This window comes from Oncorhynchus keta, chromosome 25 (genome assembly GCF_023373465.1).
Source record: "Oncorhynchus keta strain PuntledgeMale-10-30-2019 chromosome 25, Oket_V2, whole genome shotgun sequence".
NCBI classification, from domain to species: domain Eukaryota; kingdom Metazoa; phylum Chordata; class Actinopteri; order Salmoniformes; family Salmonidae; genus Oncorhynchus; species Oncorhynchus keta.
Genome location: NC_068445.1, coordinates 19,913,957 through 19,934,263, shown reverse-complemented (window position 1 = coordinate 19,934,263; position 20,307 = coordinate 19,913,957). Strand labels below are relative to the sequence as shown.

Genomic DNA, 20,307 nt, shown 5'->3' with positions numbered 1-20,307 from the left:
CTGTTTTTCCTTCATTAGGCTACTGTGAGTAAAGAGGACTGAACAAGCCCATAGGCTTCTGTTCCAGTTACTTTGGTGTGTCCATTCATTTTAAAACATATGACATGCTTACAGCATTCCAAACGTAATTGCCGGATCCCTGCATTAGAGGGATTACAATACCTGTCAAAATGAGCATTCCTATCAGTTGAAACCCTACATGCTACCAAAACACTACATGCATCAGGGCATCCTCTCTACATGTTTTGTTGTCGATAATGACAATGGAGGAAAGAGACATGTCGTCACCAGCAACACAGCGCAAGCGTCCTGGCACTCAGGCAACTAGGCTAACAGGTAGATCAAGTCCAAGTGAACGCAGAGAGGAAGGGAGAGAAGCAGATAGTCAGAACTAGGTCTCAACACTTTCCTCAACGTGGTTGTGTACACTACATAGGCTTGGCCCGTCACTGATAAAGGCATAGTTAGTAACGCTAGAGGATAAGGGAACGCTCTGAATCCAAAACATGACAAGCATATTGTGACCTCTGACACAAATAACAGTGTGTTTTAAGCCAGTCTTGTCATAGTAACCCTCAGTCTAACTTGTCCTTACATAAGATCTGCATTGAATCAACAGTGCTGAACAGTGAGAACAAGCTATATTTTGTCTGACCCATACAGACCCACTGAAGACTAGCGCTACCGATTGTAATTAATAAATGAGGGAAATAGGTGTAAAATATCACATTTCTCTAGCCGACTAGTTCAGATAAACCTGTCACATCTCTCCAGACTCGGAGGGTAGGAGCAAGAGCACCAAACAATGGACTACCATAGCATTCCTCACAACACAAGAACACGGAAGTGTTGGCCAATAGCTCCTCATTCGGAGATCACCACCCACTCTCCCTGTGGCCCAGGATTGGCAGACGCATATTATACATGTGTAGACCACAGCAGGTGAAAAAGATAAGATGGAGGAAGTTAAAAGCTCTGGAACCCCTGTTCACTCACAAGCCTGCTGTTCCATTTCAGTTCAACTAATTACATAACTGACTAATCCAGCTTGCAGTAACACGCATGAGTGGTTATGGTTCATTTATACAGATTATCTGGTACTATCCCAGCCTCTCTCTCACCCCACTTCCCTCTCAATAACCCACAGAAAGAGACAATGGTATGCTACACTGAACAGGGGCAAATGTACATCTGTATGTTCAGTAGTAGTCAAAAGTTAGGACATCCCTACTCATTCAAGGGTTTTTATTTATTTAGACAACTTTCTACATTGTAGAACAATCGTGAAGACATCAACACATATGGAATCATGTAGTAACAAAAAACAAAAAAAAAGTTAAACAAATCTAAATAGATTTTAGATTCTTCAAAGCAGCCAACCTTTTCCTTGATGACAGCTTTGCACACTTCACATTTTCTCAACCAGCTTCACCTGGAATGCTTTTCCAATTGTCTTGAAGGAGTTCCCAAATATGCTGAGCACTTGTTCGCTGCTTTTTCTTCTCTGCGGTCCAACTCATGTGAAACCATCTCAATTGGGTTGAGGTCAGGTCATCTGATGCAGCACTCCATCACTCACCTTCTTGGTTAAATAGCCCTTACACAGCCTGGTGGTGTGTTTAGGGTCATTGCCCTGTTGAAAAACTAATGATAGTCCCACTAAGAGAAAACCAGATGGGATGGTGTATTGCTGCAGAATGCTGTGGTAGCCATGCGGTTTAAGTGAGACAGTGTCACTATGAAAGCACCCCCACACATCACACCTCCTCCATGCTTCACGGTGGGAACAACACATGCAGAGATCATCCGTTCACCCACCCTGCGTCTCACAAAGACACGGCAGCTGGAACCAAAAATCTAAAATTTGGACTCATCAGACCAACGGACAGATTCCACCAGTCTAATGTCCATTGCTCGTGTTTCTTGGCCCAAGCAAGTCTCTTCTTCTTATTGGTGTCTTTTTGTAGTGGTTTCTTGGCAGCAATTTGACCATGAAGGCCTGATTCACGAGAACAGTTGAGATTTCTCTGAAGTATTTATTTGGGCTGCAATTTGAGGCAATGAACATAGCCTCTGCGGCAGAGGCAACTCTGGGTCTTCCTTCCTTTCCTGTGGTGGACCGCATGAGAGCCAGTTTCATCATAGCGCTTGATGGTTTTTGCGACTGCACTTGAAGAAACTTTTAAAGTTCTTGAAATGTTCCGGATTGACTTAAAGTGATGGACTGTCATTTCTCTTTGCTTATTTGAGCTGTTCTTGCCATAATATGGACTTGGACTTTTCCCAAATAGGGCTTTCTTCTGTATACCCCCATACCTTGTCACAACAACTGATTGGCTCAAACGCATTAAGGAAAGAAATTCCACAAATGAACTTTTAACAAGGCACACCCGTTAATTGAAATGCATTCCAGGTGACTATCTCATGAAGCTGGTTGAGACAATGCCAAGAGTGTACAAAGCTGTCATCAAGGCGAAGGGTGGCTACTTTGAAGAACCTCATATATTTTTACATGTTTAACACTTTTTTCGTTACAACATGATTCCATATGTTATTTCATAGTTTTGATATCTTCATGATTGTTCTACAATGGAGAAAAAAGTAAAAAATAAAGAAAACCCCTTGAATGAGTACGTGTGTCCAAACTTTTGACTGGTACTGCACACACAGTCACTCAATCGCAAAATAATCCCACAAACACAGGCTCATACAGACCAATACATGTTTTTACTTCACCCTCTGGCTGTATATACACAGTGATATAAATTCACTCACTCTGGTATTTACATGACATTTCTTCCTAGAATACCCACATACATATTATCGTAAACACAGGGAAGGAGAAAAACAATCCTCACATTTATCGGATATCCGAGGCAGGCCTGGCAAAATTGGCCAGCAATCCCACAAAAGCATAAAGACTTCATTTAGTTAGTGAAACTCTGGAGCCACCACAACCTACCAACCTCCCCCTCTACCAAAACACGCAGTCACTAAACAAAGCACAGAGGGGCTACTGTGCGCTTAAGGGGACCACTCAGAGCAAGGGGAGAGATGGAGAAAAACATTTTAAAAAGGAGAGGGGTGTCCTGGTTAACCGTTCTTGAGAGGCTACTGCTAGTGCTAGCCCCATTGGCTTAGGGGACCAGAGCAAGTGATGGTTTGGCTTAGGGATGGACAAGGTTTTTTGAATATCTGAACAGACGTTAGTATTAAATTACTTGGGAGAGTATACTTAGCTTTGTCTAAAATGAAATAAAATGATCTATGTGACATTGCTACATAGCCTCAAGGATAGACCATTACACTCAACATTTTTATAAAACAGTTTTATGACAGTTATGAGTGTGCCACATAAAAGATGCACCGGTTGCCTACACACGTTTCACACGTGTAGCTTGATGTCGTCGTCAATCAAAGTGGTGCTCGTCAGAGGTTCCATGTGTAGCAAGTGAAGTGCAGTGGTGGAAAAAGTACCCAACAGTTATACTTAAAGATACCTTAATAGAAAAATCACTCAAGTAAATGTGAGTCACCCAGTAAAATAGTACTTGAGTGAAAGTCTAAAAGTTATTGGTTTTAAATATACTTAACAAAAGTAAATGTAATTTCTAAAATATGTTTAAGAACCTAAAGTATAAAATCATTACACATTCCTTATATTAAGCAAACCAGATGGCACCATTCTTGTTTTTATATTTACGAATATAACTACACAATAAAAATCAGACATAATTTACAAACAAAACCTTTTTGTTTAGTGAGTCCGCCAGGTCAGAGGCGGTAGGGATGTTCTCTTGATAAGTGTGAGAATTCGACAATTTTCCTGTCCTGCTAAGCAATCGAAATGTAAGTACTTTTGGGTGTCAGAGAAAATGTATGGAGTAAAAAGTACATTTTCTTTAGGAATGTAGTGGAGTAAAAGTTGTCAAAAAATACAAAAAATTGTGAAGTCCAGATACCTCAAAAGGTTACTTAAGTACTTCACACCACTGGTGAAGTGGGAGATTTCTTATCATTGCCAAATGGAATTAAAATGACATAATTTGTTAACAGAGAAGGAGTAGGCTACAATGATCAACCATGGAGTCGTTTTAGACATTGGACAGGGAAGCATAGTAAAATAGCCTCAATTAGTCTAGCTACTTTAGCTAGCTAGCTTCTTTACAATGATTTGATGCAGTCAAGACAGGTACTACCAGATGGTATGATAGATAAATATGTTGCTGCCATATGTTAGTTAACTAGATCGGGTCATTTTGGCTACTTTCTTCCTCCCCCATGCCAGACTGTCACATTGCCCCCTGCTCCTTTCACCCCTCCCCCCACCCTCCTGCTGAAACAAAATGAAGCAGAATTTTAAATATATATATTTTTAATAAAATGTATTTCGACAATCCGGATATCCAAAACAATATCATAACTTCAATACTGAAATAATTTCAAAATGCCCATCCTAGGTTAGAGGGGTGCTTGACAATGAGGGGTTTGTGGGAGGAGGAAGGCCTGTCAGCTGGGGTAGAAGATTGGTTTGATGGGGGCCACATTCTGGCACACAGCGCCTGGCACAGAGGCCTCAACAGATGGCCATAGAGCAGCATGGCTGCAAGGAGGCTCCATAATACATTCAAACTGACTGTCACTCAGAGGAGAGATCGAGACGGGGGGGGGGGGGGTCATTGTTACACTAACCTGATCAGAGACTGCATACAGTGCATAGTCCAGGGAAGTGTGAGCAATACAATTTACAGAACTGCTTGAAGTCTAGAATTGAAGGTTGGCAATGTCACAAACCAACAAAAGACCTAGCTCGTCTCCCACTGGCACGCTCCCTCAATTTACTCCATCATTCATACAAAGAAACCAAAAACATTAAACAGTGGTGTAAAGTACTTAAAGGACAATTCCATCCCAAAACAATGTGCTGGTATTTGTTTCATTAGTCCATTGTTGACATAGTCCCAAAATGTTTTACTTGTCAGCAATCAAGTTCAATATATGTAACTTACAAAATACAGAAATTTTCCCCTTATGATGCATGCTTAATATAAGGATTGTGAAATTATTACGACTTTTTATTTTGATACCTAACTATAGTTCAGCAATTACACTTTCTTCCGATACTTAAGTATATTTAAAAACAAATACTTTTAGACTTTTGCTCAAGTAGTATTTTACTGGGTGACTTTCACTTGAGTAATTTTCTATTAAAAAAGGTATCTTTACTTTTACTCAAGTATGACTTTTTCCACCACTGCCATTAAAACTTTCCAACAGCAATGCTTTAAGAAGGTCAGGAAGGTGTACATTCATCTGGTTGGCCACAGGAGAAACTGGGCTTAACTATGATCTAAGTGGGCTACAGACAGTCTGACGCTATTTAGCTGTTTGACAGATACAACATTGAACCTGGACCCAAAACATAAGTCTTAATCCCCCAATTGAGGGAGAGGTAGTTGTAGGGAGAGAGCGGGAGTGATGAGCCCAGCCTAATCCCTGAACACACACCACACACTGTTCATCCCTCCCATCCCTGTTCCCTCCTTTCTTACCTTGTCATCTTCTCCCTTCTTGCCTTTCAACAGCGTGTCTATGTGCTTGGACATCACTGCCAGGAAGAGTATAGCTGCCAGAGACACTGCAGCAACACGTCTAATGTACTCCACAATGGGCAGTCAGTCAGGTGCCCTGCAGTGACTAGTTATTGCAGTTCTTTATCAGCTTAATTCAACAGACTGTTGCTGCCGCTCTGATTGTCAAGGTCAGACACATACCCAAGCACCGCACAGCTGCCACTATTAATGCTGTTAAACTTGTGTAAACACACTGCTAATGAGGCTGAACGCATTGTCTGGTTTTGTTAGCATTAACTAGTCTAGCACTAATTCACTGGGAGTGGTGACAAGCAGAGTAAGACAGTAAGATGCTGATGACAGCAAGAGGTCAACTCTGTCACCAACAAATTGCAGTTCAAATGCATCAAGGAATACATTGAATTTCTCCTTTATCCAACACTACATTGTTTGGAGGCAAACAGGAAACTGGATAGAGGAGTTTGGGGTGTTTAGATAAGTCGTTATATCAAACCACTGATTTTGAAAACAGACTTCACTGTTAAACGAGAGGAGAGGTCCGGCGCCGACAGAGATGGCCGCTTCGCGTTCCTAGGAAACTATGCAGTTTCTTTTTTTTCCCCCCGTGTTATTTCTTACATTAGTACCCCAGGTCATCTTAGGTTTCATTACATACAGTCGAGAAGAACTACTGAATATAAGAGCAGCATCAACTCACCATCAGTACGACCAAGAATATGACTTTCGCGAAGCGGACCCTGTGTTCTGCCTTTCACCCAGGACAACGGAATGGATCCCAGCCAGCGACCCAAAAAAACAACTTCGTAAAAGAGGGAAATGAAGCGGTCTTCTGGTCAGACTCCGGAGATGGGCACATCGTGCACCACTCCCTAGTATACTTCTCGCTAATGTCCAGTCTCTTGACAACAAGGTTGATGAAATCCGAGCAAGGGTAGCATTCCAGAGGGACATCAGAGACTGTAACGTTCTTTGCTTCACGGAAACATGGCTCACTGGAGAGACGCTATCGGAGTCGGTGCAGCCAACGGGTTTCTCCACGCATCGCGCCGACAGAAACAAACATATTTCTGGTAAGAAAAGGGGCGGGGGCGTATGCCTTATGGCTAACGAGACGTGGTGTGGTCACAAAAACATACAGGAACACAAGTCCTTCTGTTCACCTGATTTAGAATTCCTTACAAGCAAATGTCGACCGCATTATCTACCAAGGGAATTCTCTTCGATTATAATCACAGCTGTATATATTCCTCCCCAAGCAGACACATCAATAGCTCTGAACAAACTTTATTTGACTCTTTGCAAACTGGAATCCATACATCCTGAGGCTGCATTCATTGTAGCTGGGGATTTTAACAAGGCTAAACTGAAAACAAGACTCCCTAAATTGTATCAGCATATCGATTGCGCAACCAGGGCTGGCAAAAACTTGGATCATTGCTATTCTAACTTCCGCGACGCATATAAGGCCCTGCCCCGCCCTCCTTTCGGAAAAGCTGACCACGACTCCATTTTGTTGACCCCTGCCTACAGACAGAAACTAAAACAAGAAGCTCCCACGCTGTCCAACGCTGGTCCGACCAATCTGATTCCACACTCCAAGACTGCTTCCATGACGTGGACTGGGATATGTTTCGTATTGCGTCAGATAACAACATTGACGAATACGCTGATTCGGTGTGCGAGTTCATTAGAACGTGCGTTGAAGATGTCGTTCCCATAGCAACGATTAAAACATTCCCAAACCAGAAACTGTGGATTGATGGCAGCATTCGCATGAAACTGAAAGTGCGAACCACTGCTTTTAATCAGGGCAAGGTGACCGGAAACATGACCGAATACAAACAGTGTAGCTATTGCCTCCGCAAGGCAATCAAACAAGCAAAGCGTCAGTATAGAGACAGTAAAATCTCAATTCAACGGCTCAGACACGAGGTATGTGGCAGGGTCTACAGTCAATCACGGACCAGGATGTCAGCTCCGTCACGGACCAGGATGTCTTGCTCCCAGGCAGACTAAATAACTTTTTAGCCTGCTTCGAGGACAATACAGTGCCACTGACACGGCCTGCAACCAAAACATGCGGACTCTCCTTCACTGCAGCCGAGGTGAGTAAAACATTTAAACGTGTTAACCCTCGCAAGGCTGCAGGCCCAGACGGCATCCCCAGCCGCGTCCTCAAAGCATGCGCAGACCAGGCGCAGACCAGCTGGCTGGTGTGTTTACGGACATTTTCAATCAATCCCTATCCCAGTCTGCTGTTCCCACATGCTTCAAGAGGACAACCATTGTTCCTGTTCCCAAGAAAGCTAAGGTAACTGAGCTAAACGACTATCGCCCAGTAGCACTCACTTCCGTCCTCATGAAGTGCTTTGAGAGACTAGTCAAGGACCATATCACCTCCACCCTACCTGACACCCTAGACCCACTCCAATTTGCTTACCGCCCAAATAGGTCCACAGACGACGCAATCTCAACCACACTGCACACTGCCCTAACCCATCTGGACAAGAGGAATACCTATGTGAGAATGCTGTTCATCGACTACAGCTCGGCATTTAACACCATAGTACCCTCCAAGCTCGTCATCAAGCTCGAGACCCTGGGTCTCGACCCCGCCCTGTGCAACTGGGTACTGGACTTCCTGACGGGCCGCCCCCAGGTGGTGAGGGTAGGCAACAACATCTCCACCCCGCTGATCCTCAACACTGGGGCCCCACAACGGTGCGTTCTGAGCCCACTCCTGTACTCCCTGTTCACCCACGACTGCGTGGCCACGCACGCCTCCAACTCAATCATTAAGTTTGCGGATGACACTACAGTGGTAGGCTTGATTACCAACAACGACGAGACGGCCTACAGGGAGGAGGTGAGGGCCCTCGGAGTGTGGTGTCAGGAAAATAACCTCAACGTCAACAAAACTAAGGAGATGATTGTGGACTTCAGGACACAGCAGAGGGAACACCCCCCTATCCAAATCGATGGAACAGTAGTGGAGAGGGTAGTAAGTTTTAAGTTCCTCGGCATACACATCACAGACAAACTGAATTGGTCCACCCACACAGACAGCATCGTGAAGAAGGCGCAGCAGCACCTCTTCAACCTCAGGAGGCTGAAGAAATTTGGCTTGTCACCAAAAGCACTCACAAACTTCTACAGATGCACAATCGAGAGCATCCTGGCGGGCTGTATCACCGCCTGGTACGGCAACTGCTCCGCCCACAACCGTAAGGCTCTCCAGAGGGTAGTGAGGTCTGCACAACGCATCACCGGGGGCAAACTACCTGCCCTCCAGGACACCTACACCACCCGATGTCACAGGAAGGCCATAAAGATCATCAAGGACAACAACCACCCAAGCCACTGCCTGTTCACCCCGCTATCATCCAGAAGGCGAGGTCAGTACAGGTGCATCAAAGCTGGGACCGAGAGACTGAAAAACAGCTTCTATCTCAAGGCCATCAGACTGTTAAACATGTAAAATATATCACTAGCCACTTTAAAACAATGCTACCTAATATAATGTTTACATACCCTACATTATTCATCTCATATGTATACATATATACTGTACTCTATATCATCTACTGCATCTTTATGTAATACATGTATCACTAGCCACTTTAACTATGCCACTTTGTTTACATACTCATCTCATGTGTATATACTGTACTCAATACCATCTACTGTATCTTGCCTATGCCGCTCTGTACCATCACTCATTCATATATCTTTATGTACATATTCTTTATCCCCCTACACTTGTGTGTTTTTATAAGACAGTAGTTTTGGAATTGTTTGTTAGATTACTTGTTGGTTATTACTGCATTGTCGGAACTAGAAGCACAAGCATTTCGCTACACTCGCATTAACATCTGCTAACCATGTGTATGTGACAAATAAAATAAAATTTGATTTGAATCACTTGGAAAGACTATCAACATAAAAAAGTGACATTTCAACAAGTTTCAATTATCATTCTCACAACATCAAATACTAGCTGTTTTCATAGAACACCCTTTTAATGGCTATTCTGAAAACCCGCTGGAAATGTCCCCATTGTGTTACATTTCTTCTTGTCTCCTGCTTTGCCTCCCAGGCAGCACAACAATAGCTGGCTCAGTCACTTACAGTGTTGATACAGACAGAAACCTGAGCCGCAACTGGACTAGCCCTTCCTGCCTTTGATGAAACGACTTTGTCCTCGCACCTGCTGCTTCTTCTCCTTAGCCTGACATCCTACACTGATATCTAGGTGACAAAATTGAAGATTAACAGTGGACACAAGGACTTGTCATTGCTTCAAACCCTCCTACAATAGTTGGATATTAAGGGGAGTGCTCTGTAATGTAGAGACACTTCCTCTCTCAGACAACAAGTCTGAGATTGAGAGGTGGTTTGAGTTAGGTCTTGCACACACCCACTAAAGGGAGGCAGAAGTCTAATACTGTTCTGTCATCATCAGACAGTACTACAGTCGCCTCTTTATCATCTCCAAAGTAGCCACATCAACCCTGCGTGTCAGCACTATGACCATGCTAGCTGATGTGTGTGCACTCACTCTATGCTGTGCCTCCCAAAGTGAATGTCAGCTGTAAATAATAACCCTCACCATGGTTCCCCTGGTTTCCTAATGTTCCTGTAGATGCTTGGTTTCCATGGACACCCCAGGGAACTGTACACTGGCAACAAGGAGTCACACGCCACACCACTTGGTAGGGTGGGTCAATTGTTCCAAATGGACATTTACTTGCAAGTATACACAGGTGACAAAATAAATAATGACCATAAGCAAAATGTTTGAATGCTTTGCTGTTCTCAGAGGCCTAGAGAGAGGCTGTGTTTACACTCAGCCGCTCCCTTCCCCCAGCCCTCTCTCATGGGCACTGAGGCATCCGAAATGATGGAGAGCAAACTCTTTCACACACACACCCACACACAGTGAGTGTGTGAACAACAGGTGCTTTGTGGGACATCTGACCTTGGTAGGGAGGTCAACACAGATAAAACTAGAGGGGGAGGGGGAAAAAACAGAGAGGAATGGGGTGCAACATTACACCTACAGTAGACCCCAGAATCAGCAGAATTCTTCAGGTCAATGGCAAGAACTAGATCCATCATGTAATGCAGTATTGAATGAATAGCAAGTATAGCAGTGCCTTCTTATATCTTTCCAGTTACGTACCTTTGATGACTGGGATAGAGCTACACTATTGTGCTGTACATTAGGCTAGACTTGTTAACTGTCAAAGTAGCATACAGAAACCAAATTTGGGAGGGGGGTCAGTAAGCCAAGCGCACAGACTTTGGGCAGCTTATATGGATGGTAAAGTACTGCAGCACAGCGACTCTGCAGCACCCTCTATGGAAAGACAATATGGTGGAGCTGCCTGTCCTTGGAATTGAGTTGAGTACCTGGACATTGTAGCATGTTACATAACGGTCTCTACATTTCCACTGTCATATCAGGAGTTGACTGTCACAAGCTGACAGTTAACAGAGACATGTCAAGTAGACCATAGATTGGGAAGGAAAAACAGGGCTCCCTCAGGACAGCAGTACAAAGGGCCTGACTAATGGCTGGACATAATGCCAGTCACTGTTTGGGTGTAACATCTGTCAGGTTCACATGTCTATGGCAGCGCATGCGCCAAGGGCATGTGACTGCGCCTCTGATATGATCTGATATGCTTATCTTTGCCGGATTTAAACATCCAGTTTACAATGCAGTCAAAGGGACCACACAATCTCTCTCTCCCACTCCTTCCTCCATCCAGCCAGCCAAAGGAATTGGTTTCCTCTTTCTCATTGATTCAGTTTAGTATCATCACTGCCTAACTTTGTCTGGCTGACCTTGTGTGAATATAATAGGCTCTGTATTTTTGCATCAATCGAAGGCACAAGGAGATGGCAGAGAATTCTCTTGCCAGGGTCACACCGTGTTGACAGTTTGCTTTCTGCTGGTTGTCCAGTCATTTCCGATGGAGGAGACCAGCAGGTTACAATGTTATTTCAACTTCGGATCTGCATTTGCCATTTGTTGATCTAGCCACAGGAAGTTCATTTCAAAGCTACTTCAATACACTAAGAGCAAGGAAGTCAGGACAAGGTAGCCAAACAAGACCTTCTAGTTGAACATAGGCTTTATATTAAGAGCCAGGACTTCACTGAGAGGCAGACACTCATCTAAAGGATTCAATGTATTGCCAATTAGCTCCCCCGGTAGTAAGTCAATGACACTTAAGCCAGAAAAATAAATTCAAGGTAAAAATACAAATTATTTTCTAAAATGTTTCAACAAAAAAGGTCTACCAATGATTATGTCATAAACATGACCTATAGCTCCCAGACTGTGTGAAGGAGTGTCATTTTCTAAGAAATTCTTTGGAAATAGATGATTATTAATTGTTGGGTAATGGTGATGCGACAGTTAAAAGTTCTGGACAATAAGACATCTTTATCCAAAAATACATACATGGCTGATCAATGTAAAGTTATTAGGCCTAAATCTCAAGGGAGGTCATTCATTCTCCGGGTTTCAATCAAATATTTAGCACAGACAACCACAGGGACTAACAGCCGATTCAATGGCATACAGGACTTTCCATTAGCCTCTAAATTAAAATCGTCAACATGTTTACTGTGAGTAATGTTTCGACCATCCGGGGTCCCATAGGCCTATCAAATTAGGAACTCAGGTGATGGGTCAGGTGCGGAATTTGCATCAAAACGTTTTCAATAAGAGCAGCATTACAGTTCACAAGCTAACTTTCTTATTTTCGTGTGCACAAATAACAAATACGTTCGATAAATTAAAGGCCTCCATGCTATTTGAAACACTTTTTTTTATCATAAAGCCGCAAAACAAACAGCTAGAACCGCAAATTCTACCACCACCCGGGTATTCATATTTACCTGCTGTTTATCAAAATGTTCCCTCTCAGCACCTAAATTCGTTTCGGTCCTTTTGGTTTTCACCCTTGAAGGCACCTGTCGTATGGAATTCATCCTCAAGTCTTGGCACCCGGCGAAATTCTTACTGAATCTTCGACGATATCGAATGCTTGTAACAAATACCCGCTATTGAGGAAAATTATCGATTATAAAGCAGTCAAAGTAAGACACTCCTTGTCGTTTTTGGTAGAAGCAACGCGCGAACAACCGGTTCGGCGTCCACGAGTGGCATTTGTAGGCTGCGAGATCACAGGCAGAGGAGGAAAACGCTAAATGAATGCTATGTTTGCTGTACGTGGAGCCTCGTCTACCGAAGGATATAACAGTAGTTCACACATAGCAACGCGGGGGGAGCCCATGCGTCAGGGAAACTGTTGACGTCACTCATGCGGTATTGAAAGGACAGGATTATGGTATAGCAGTTTTTATTATGGTATAGCAGGCTACCTACCGTTCAGAACCAGCAATTTCCCATATAGAAAATATTTTTTAAATAGTTTAATGCATTATTTGTTGCATGCTTGTTAAGATCATATTTTATTATGATAAAGAAAACAATCTGGATGATGTGAAATTGATGTATTTTCTCCACCACTACAGTGCAATCCATTATCCATCTGATTTTGTGCTTTTGCCTGTATTATGATTGTGGTTACTAAGGAAAGGACTACAGGCTAGATAATGGCGCATATGGCCTAATAAAATGCTTTTTGGCGGTACAAGGTGCAATGGGCTAATTGAGGTGCTTGGAACAGAGCAATGTATGCTTGCCATGGAGCCAACAACTCTCTTCAGGTACAGCCACATCAATTCAAATGCCAATTCTACCCATCTAACACAGCTACATACATTTACTTAATTTGCTTATCATAGCCTACCCTTATGGGCCTGTCCTGTGAGTACACAGCAGCATATGTGGGTAGGCCACCACTCATCCCATTGTTTTGGAAACAACCAGTCTGCTCTTTTCATTGTGGGATGACATTTAACAGAACCCTCATCACTGCAAGTGGGGAATGACCTGCAACTACTATACCCAAGAAGCTAAGTTAGATCAAGTCAGCATAAAAGTTAGTGAAAAGTGTCAATATGCAGATTGTGTACTACTTTTGTCAAACTTCAGTACCACAACACTTAAACTAAGAGTGCTATTTTGTGTGTGCAAATAAAAGGGGATGCACTTGTAAAATCATTGCCTGCTTTTAGGTCGACAGGATTAAAACAGAGAATGGATGTATCAGAAAATGAATCTTAGTTTAAACCCAGAGCGAAGCCGAAGTAAAGAATTACAATAGGACAGTGCACTCAATGACACTTGAGAAAATTAATATAGAATATGAATAACAGTAGGCCTAAATGCAGCTCTACAGTTCACCAGGTAATTTAAAGGAAGAAAAAAAAGCGATATAATACAAAACAACACCCATCAAATGTAGATGAAAAAAACTAAGTACTTTTTTCCTTCACTTCACAGCCTTTAAATATTGTTTATAACATCTTATTCAAGTCTGTCACTAAGCAATCACAGGTCCTCCCTGGTATGAGCACTGTCTGCAATTATGTTTATTTATTTTACCAGTGGATAAGGACCTTGATGAGGAGATGGAGATGTTTCAGGGTGAAGGTGACAGATACTACAATAATTTATTTCTGTTGTTTTCCATTCCATTAGAGCCTGTCTGCTAATTAAACATATTCATGGTCGCAGGACAGGACTTTCATGTTCATTGCACCGGGTGGAGTGGGAACTATAACACTTCAGACTTGAGTATGTAGGTGTGGGAAACAGGAAAGATCACATGACTTCAGGAGAACAAAAAAGCCAGCAGAGGTCTGCTTGCACCACAGGAAAAACTGGCTCCCACACATTCCTCCTCTGGCCTGGTAAGCTATGGCTACAAATAATTATTTTGTGAGAATAGGGCTGCTCAAGACTTCAAAAAAGGAGAGCAGATGGTCCTTCCCACTTCCTGGATTTCGCTCCACCCACCCTCCTGTGAACAAGCATGTCTACAAATCCTTATGTATAACCCGCCAGTAGATTATGCAGCCTTAGATGATGTAAGAACTATTTTATACATTTCCTTAACTTAAGAGTCCAGAGTCTGTCTCATTGCAGTTCACATGAATGAGTGCATTTGTTTCTCCAAGTTATGAATACTAGAATACAATTGTGAAATGCTTGAATTTTTAATAAATGTACAAAAAAAGAAAAGTACAAATGGACAGAAAAACAAGTGACAAGACAAACAGTGGTTGGAGTTTCTTGATGAAATTGATATGTTGGAACAAACTCTGGTCCAATTTGTCACAGTACTACATACAGAAAGGTCTTTTTTCCATGATGCTTGGGAAGGGATTGGTTTATGAGTCATTTAACTAGCAGATAATGTGATTTAGAGACCAGTACTATGAATACATAATTTGTGGATAGGATGGATAGACTATTCTTGCCAAGGGACTCCATATGCACACAATGCAGAACAGAGTTGTAAGTAAAAGAAAAAGGTAGTGCCAGGTAAGTTAAATAGCTTCTTGAAATTGCCTTGATATGCACAAAGATAGTAGCCTTCAGTGATATCTGAGAGGGATTCATACTTTCAGACCATTGATAGAGAGAGGACAACCTCCTATAGATGGAGTGTGTGGTTGTGAAATAAAGGAAGCTGAGGATGGTATTTGAGAGTGGTAAACACACCAAAACCAAACAGGCATCCAACTGAAAAACAGTTGTGAGCTGATAGGGGCAAATTATGAGTTTGCAATGTTTGAGCAGGATATCAGAATGGATAAGGTCTTGGAGGCTGAGGAGCAACTAGGAACAAGGTAGGGGTGGTATACAGTAGATAGCCCTGTTTGGTAAAAAGACCAAGTCCATATTATGGCAAGAACAGTTGAAATAAGCAAAGAGAAATAACAGTCCACCATTCTTAAGAAATGAAGGTAAGTCAATATGGAACATTTCAAGAACTTTTAAAGTTTCTTCAAGAGTTGTCGCAAAAACCATCAAGCTCTATGAAACTGGCTCTCATGAGGACCACCACAGGAAAGGAAGACCCAGAGTTACCTCTACTGCACAGGATTAGTTCATTAGGAGTTACCAGCCTCAGAAATTGCAGCCCAAATAAATGCTTCACAGAGTTCAAGTAACAGACATCTCAACATCAACTGTTCAAAGGCAACTGCGTGAATCAGGCTTTCATTTTTACTATATTCTACATTCTTGAAAAGGAGTTCCCATATATGCTTTACATTTATTGGCTGATTTTCCTTCACCCCGCAGTCCAACTCATCCAAAACCATCTCAATTGGGTTTGAGGGTAGGTGATTGCGGAGGCCAGGTCATTTGATGCAGCACTCAATAGCCCTTACACAGCCTGGAGGTATGTTTTGAGTCATTGTCCTGTTGAAAAACAAACGATAGCCAAATGCACCTGGTTTGTGCTTAGTGGGACTATGGCTGCAGAATGCTGTGGTAGCCATGCTGGTTAAGTGTGCCTTGAATTTGAAAATAATTAACCGAGTGTCATCAGCAAAGCACCCCCATACAGTCACACCTACTCCTCCATGCTTCATGGTGGGAACCACACATGCGGAGAACACCCACTCATCTATTCTGCATCTCACAAAGACAGGGTCTGTTGGAACCAAAAATCTCAAATTTGGACTCAGACCAAAAGGACAGATTTCCACCGGTCTAATGTCCATTGCTCGTGATTCTTATTGGTGTCCTTTAGTAGTGGTTTCTTTGCAGAAATTCAACCATGAAGGCCTGATTCACGCAGTCTCCTCTGAACAGTTGATGATCCAACATATATAATTAGAATTGAGTCTAAATGTTTAGTCTAAATACTTTAAAAGTCAATTAATCAAAAACAGAGTGATTTATCATCAATTGACGTTTTTGCTAGGTCTTAGTCGTGCAATTTTACATCTAACAGATGTTTTGTGCAGTATTTTTGCAAGGGAAAAAAATTGTGCATGAAAACTAGTCTCGTTGAATGACAAAACAAATGTAACCGAAGAACCCCTACTGTTGACCAATCACCGACGAAGGGGCGTAGACGTTGGCTACCGAACTTCGACTAGACTCAAGAAGAAAATTTGTGTGCTCGAACAGCCGAACACAAAAACTTCATAATATATGCAAACTGTTTTGACTGGGAAGCACACACTAAGCTTAAGCATGATGGGATATTAATTCCTTAACTCCGAAATCCCCAGTAGCGGTGCGTGGGTAAAATCACTGGGGAAGCCATAAATAAAAATAAAGCCATATCACAGCTTGTGTTGCGATAATTGCGTTGCTTGCTCAATAACCGGTTAGTTCATATGCCTTGAGACCGTGATATATAGGCTTAAGGCAGAGACAATAAGCCGACAGTGGCAGAATAAATTCTAAAATGCTTACTCACTAACCCACGTATTTATTTTAATTTTAACTAGGCACAAATTCTTATTTACAATGATGGCAGTTAACCTACTGTTCCTAGGCTTTGTTCAGAGGCAGAACGACAGATTTTTACCTTGTCAGCTCAGGGATTCGATCTAGCAACCTCTCGGTTACTAGTCCAATGCTTTAACCACTGGGCCACCATGGGCAATGATGTGCCAGGCCAGCTAGTTAACATCACCATAATACATTTTTGGGGGACCGAGTGGTGCAGCAGTCTAAGGCTCTGGATTGCAGTGCTAGAGGCGTCACTACAGACCTGGGTTCGATCCCAGGCTGTATCACACCCAGCCGTGATTGGGAGTCCCATAGGGCGGCACACAATTGTCCAGGTTAGGGGATGGTTTGGCCATCATTGTAAATAAGAATTTGTTCTTAACTGACTTGCCTAGTTAAAGCTTCTTTGGGATCGGTGTCACGTCCACAGAACGGTTGAGCTAACGCAGGCTAATGCAATTTGCATGAGGTTGTAAGTAACAAGAACATCAACATACCTGATATTGGCAGAAAGATTAACAAAAATTTAAGCTAACTGCACTGTCCAATTTACAGTAGCTATTACAGTGAAAGAATACCATGCTATTGTTTGAGGAGAGAGAGAACAGTTTTGAACATGAAAAGTTAATAAACAAATTAGGCACATTTGGGCAGTATTGATACAAAAGTTTGAACAGAAATGCAATGATTCATTGGATCAGTCTAAAATGTTGCACATACACTGATGCCACCTAGTGTAAAAGTTTAAATTGCACCTGGGCTAGAATAATCCATTGTGGCCTCTCTTGCATTTCAAAGATGGTAAAAAAAACAAAAGAAGAATGGTTGTTTGCTGGAAGGGCAGGGCTATGTTTTGAATGATCTTTTACCAGATCTATTGTGTTATATTCGCATACATTACTTTAACATTTCCGCAAACTTAAGTGTTTCCTTTCAAATTGTATCAAGAATATGCAAATCCTTGCTTCAGGGCCTGAGTTACAGGCAGTTAGATTTAGGTGTGTCATTTTGGGCAAAAATTGAAAAATTTAAAAAAGCGGGCAGATCCTTAAGAGGTTAAAAATATATATCTAGCTACATGTTGAACTTCATCCTCTCAGGCCAGGGGCACAATGTATGAATTTGTGGTTGGATCGCCATTATAATTATTGGCCAGTACGGAGAATTAAGTAAAACGACAAGTCCAAAACCCTATCTCCATCCATGGCTAATTTAGAAAAGGGACATTTATAGTCATCTACCAGAGGACAACACAAAACAATTAACTTTTTCCCCCAGAGTGCAACTGTTTTGTTCACTCCGATGCTTTCGCCGGTGAGATCCATTCAGCCTTTTGTGACTTGAAGGAAATTTATGAAACAAAAAAATGGTATGTTTGTAAATTTTTGGGGGAAGTCCGACTTTCCTTGGCATCCATGAATACACGTCACTGGGAACCACACCTGTGTGGAAGCACCTTCTTTCAATATACTTTGTCGCTTGATTACTAAAAAGTCTTCACATTGGCAGTTATGTGTAGTTGAGGGCGACCTCACCAGGGTGCTGACCCACTGCTGTTGCTGGAATTTGTTCTGGGTGTCCTTGGTAACAGCCTGGCTTTCTGGATATTCTGCTTCCACCTGAAGCCCTGGAAGAGCATCACTGTCTTCCTGCTGAACATAGCTCTGCCCTTCCAGCTACTAAATCTCAGGGATGGACTGGAAACTTGGAGAAACCCTGTTGTATGTCCCTCTTCATGTTGGCTATGAATCGTGGAGAAAGTGTTGTTTTCTTCCTGATGGCTGTAACACTGGACAGGTACATGCGTGTGGACCATCCCCACCATCCATTCAACTCCATGAGCCTCTAAGGCAGTGAGTGGTGCAGTTAGCCTGTGGGTCCTCAGGATCTACCAGAGCTCACACTTCCTGATCAACTCTCACTAGTTCAAAGCTGGAAACTACAAAAAGTTTTCACCAACAAGAACAAACTGCACAATGCTGTGTTCTTTCTGGGGTTCCTGGTATCTCTTGGGATCATGGTCTTCTGCATCAAGCGGATCTCAGTCCAGCTGCGGGCGAGACGTCTGGACAAAGCGGCTAGGATGCACCAAGCGCATCTGTGCCTAGGAATCAGTAGATTCTGCGTCCTCCCAAGCAACATCACACGGCTACTGATCTGGATGAAGAACACAGGAACTGCTTCCACCGATAGCAAAAAGGACTTGAAACTGCATTCTATATCACCATCAGTCTGACCTACTTCAATAGCATGCTGGATCCTGTAGTCTACTACTTCTTAAGACCATGTTTCAAGAGGATCTATGAAAAAGTCTCAAGGTTCAGTCTGAGACAGAACAGAGTAGGCATTAGCAACGCAGAGGTCAATAAATCTCAAGGCTCTCAATGCCTCAGTGAGGTGCGAAAGTGTTTGGTGATCATACATCTATCCACAGACACACTTCACAAGCCAAAGGAAATAACTGCCAGAGGAACAAAGCTCCTGCCATGACCAAACAGACATTTTAAAAAGCCCCCCCAAAAAATGTACAGTTGAAGTCGGAAGTTTACATACTTAGGTTGGAGTCATTAAAACTCGTTTTTCAACCACTCCACAAATGTCTTGTTAAACAAACTATAGTTTTGGCAAGTCGGTTCGGACATCTACTTTGTGCATGACACAAGTCATTTTTCCAACAATTGTTTAGACAGATTTCACTTATAATTCACTGTATCACAATTCCAGTGGGTCAGAAGTTTACATACACTAAGTTGACTATGCCTTTTAAACAGCTTGGAAAATTGCAGATAATGATGCCATAGCTTCAGAAGCTTCTGGGCTTCTGGCTAATTTACATCATTTCAGTCAATTGGAGCTGTACCTGTGGATTTATTTCAAGGCCTACCTTCAAACGCAGTGCCTCTTTGCTTGACATCATGGGAACATCAAAAGAAATTAGCCAAGACCTCAGAAAAAAAAATTGTAGCCGTCCACAAGTCTGGTTCATCCTTGGGAGCAATTTCCAAATGCCTGAAGGTACCATGTTCATCTGTACAAACAATAGTATGTAAGTATAAACACCATGGGACCACACAGCCATCATAACGCTCAGGAAGGAGACGCGTACCGTCTCCTAGAGATGAACGTACTTTAGTGCAAATCAATCCCAGAACAACAGCAAAGGACCTTGTGAAGATGCTGGAGGAAACAGGTACAAAAGTATCTTTCTCCACAGTAAAACAAGTCCTATATCGACATAATCTGAAAGGCCGCTCAGCAAGGAAGAAGCCACTGCTCCAAAACCACCATAAAAAAGCCAGACTACGGTTTGCA

General features: G+C 42.5%; 1 protein-coding gene across 3 annotated transcripts in view; it reads right to left on the bottom strand.

The window, feature by feature from the left end:
* hip1rb (huntingtin interacting protein 1 related b) overlaps positions 1–12,865 on the bottom strand; it is a 44,141-nt gene extending 31,276 nt beyond the window's left edge. The window contains exon 1 of one of the 3 annotated variants that reach the window (XM_035736116.2): positions 12,507–12,865. In XM_035736116.2, coding sequence (XP_035592009.1) covers positions 12,507–12,599 — 93 coding nt within the window. In that variant the 5' untranslated portion in view covers positions 12,600–12,865. Of the gene's footprint in view, positions 1–5,552; positions 5,675–12,506 lie in introns of those variants that run through there. The other 2 variants (XM_035736115.1, XM_035736117.2) reach the window with 2 other exon arrangements.
* Positions 12,866–20,307: the final 7,442 nt, after the last annotated feature.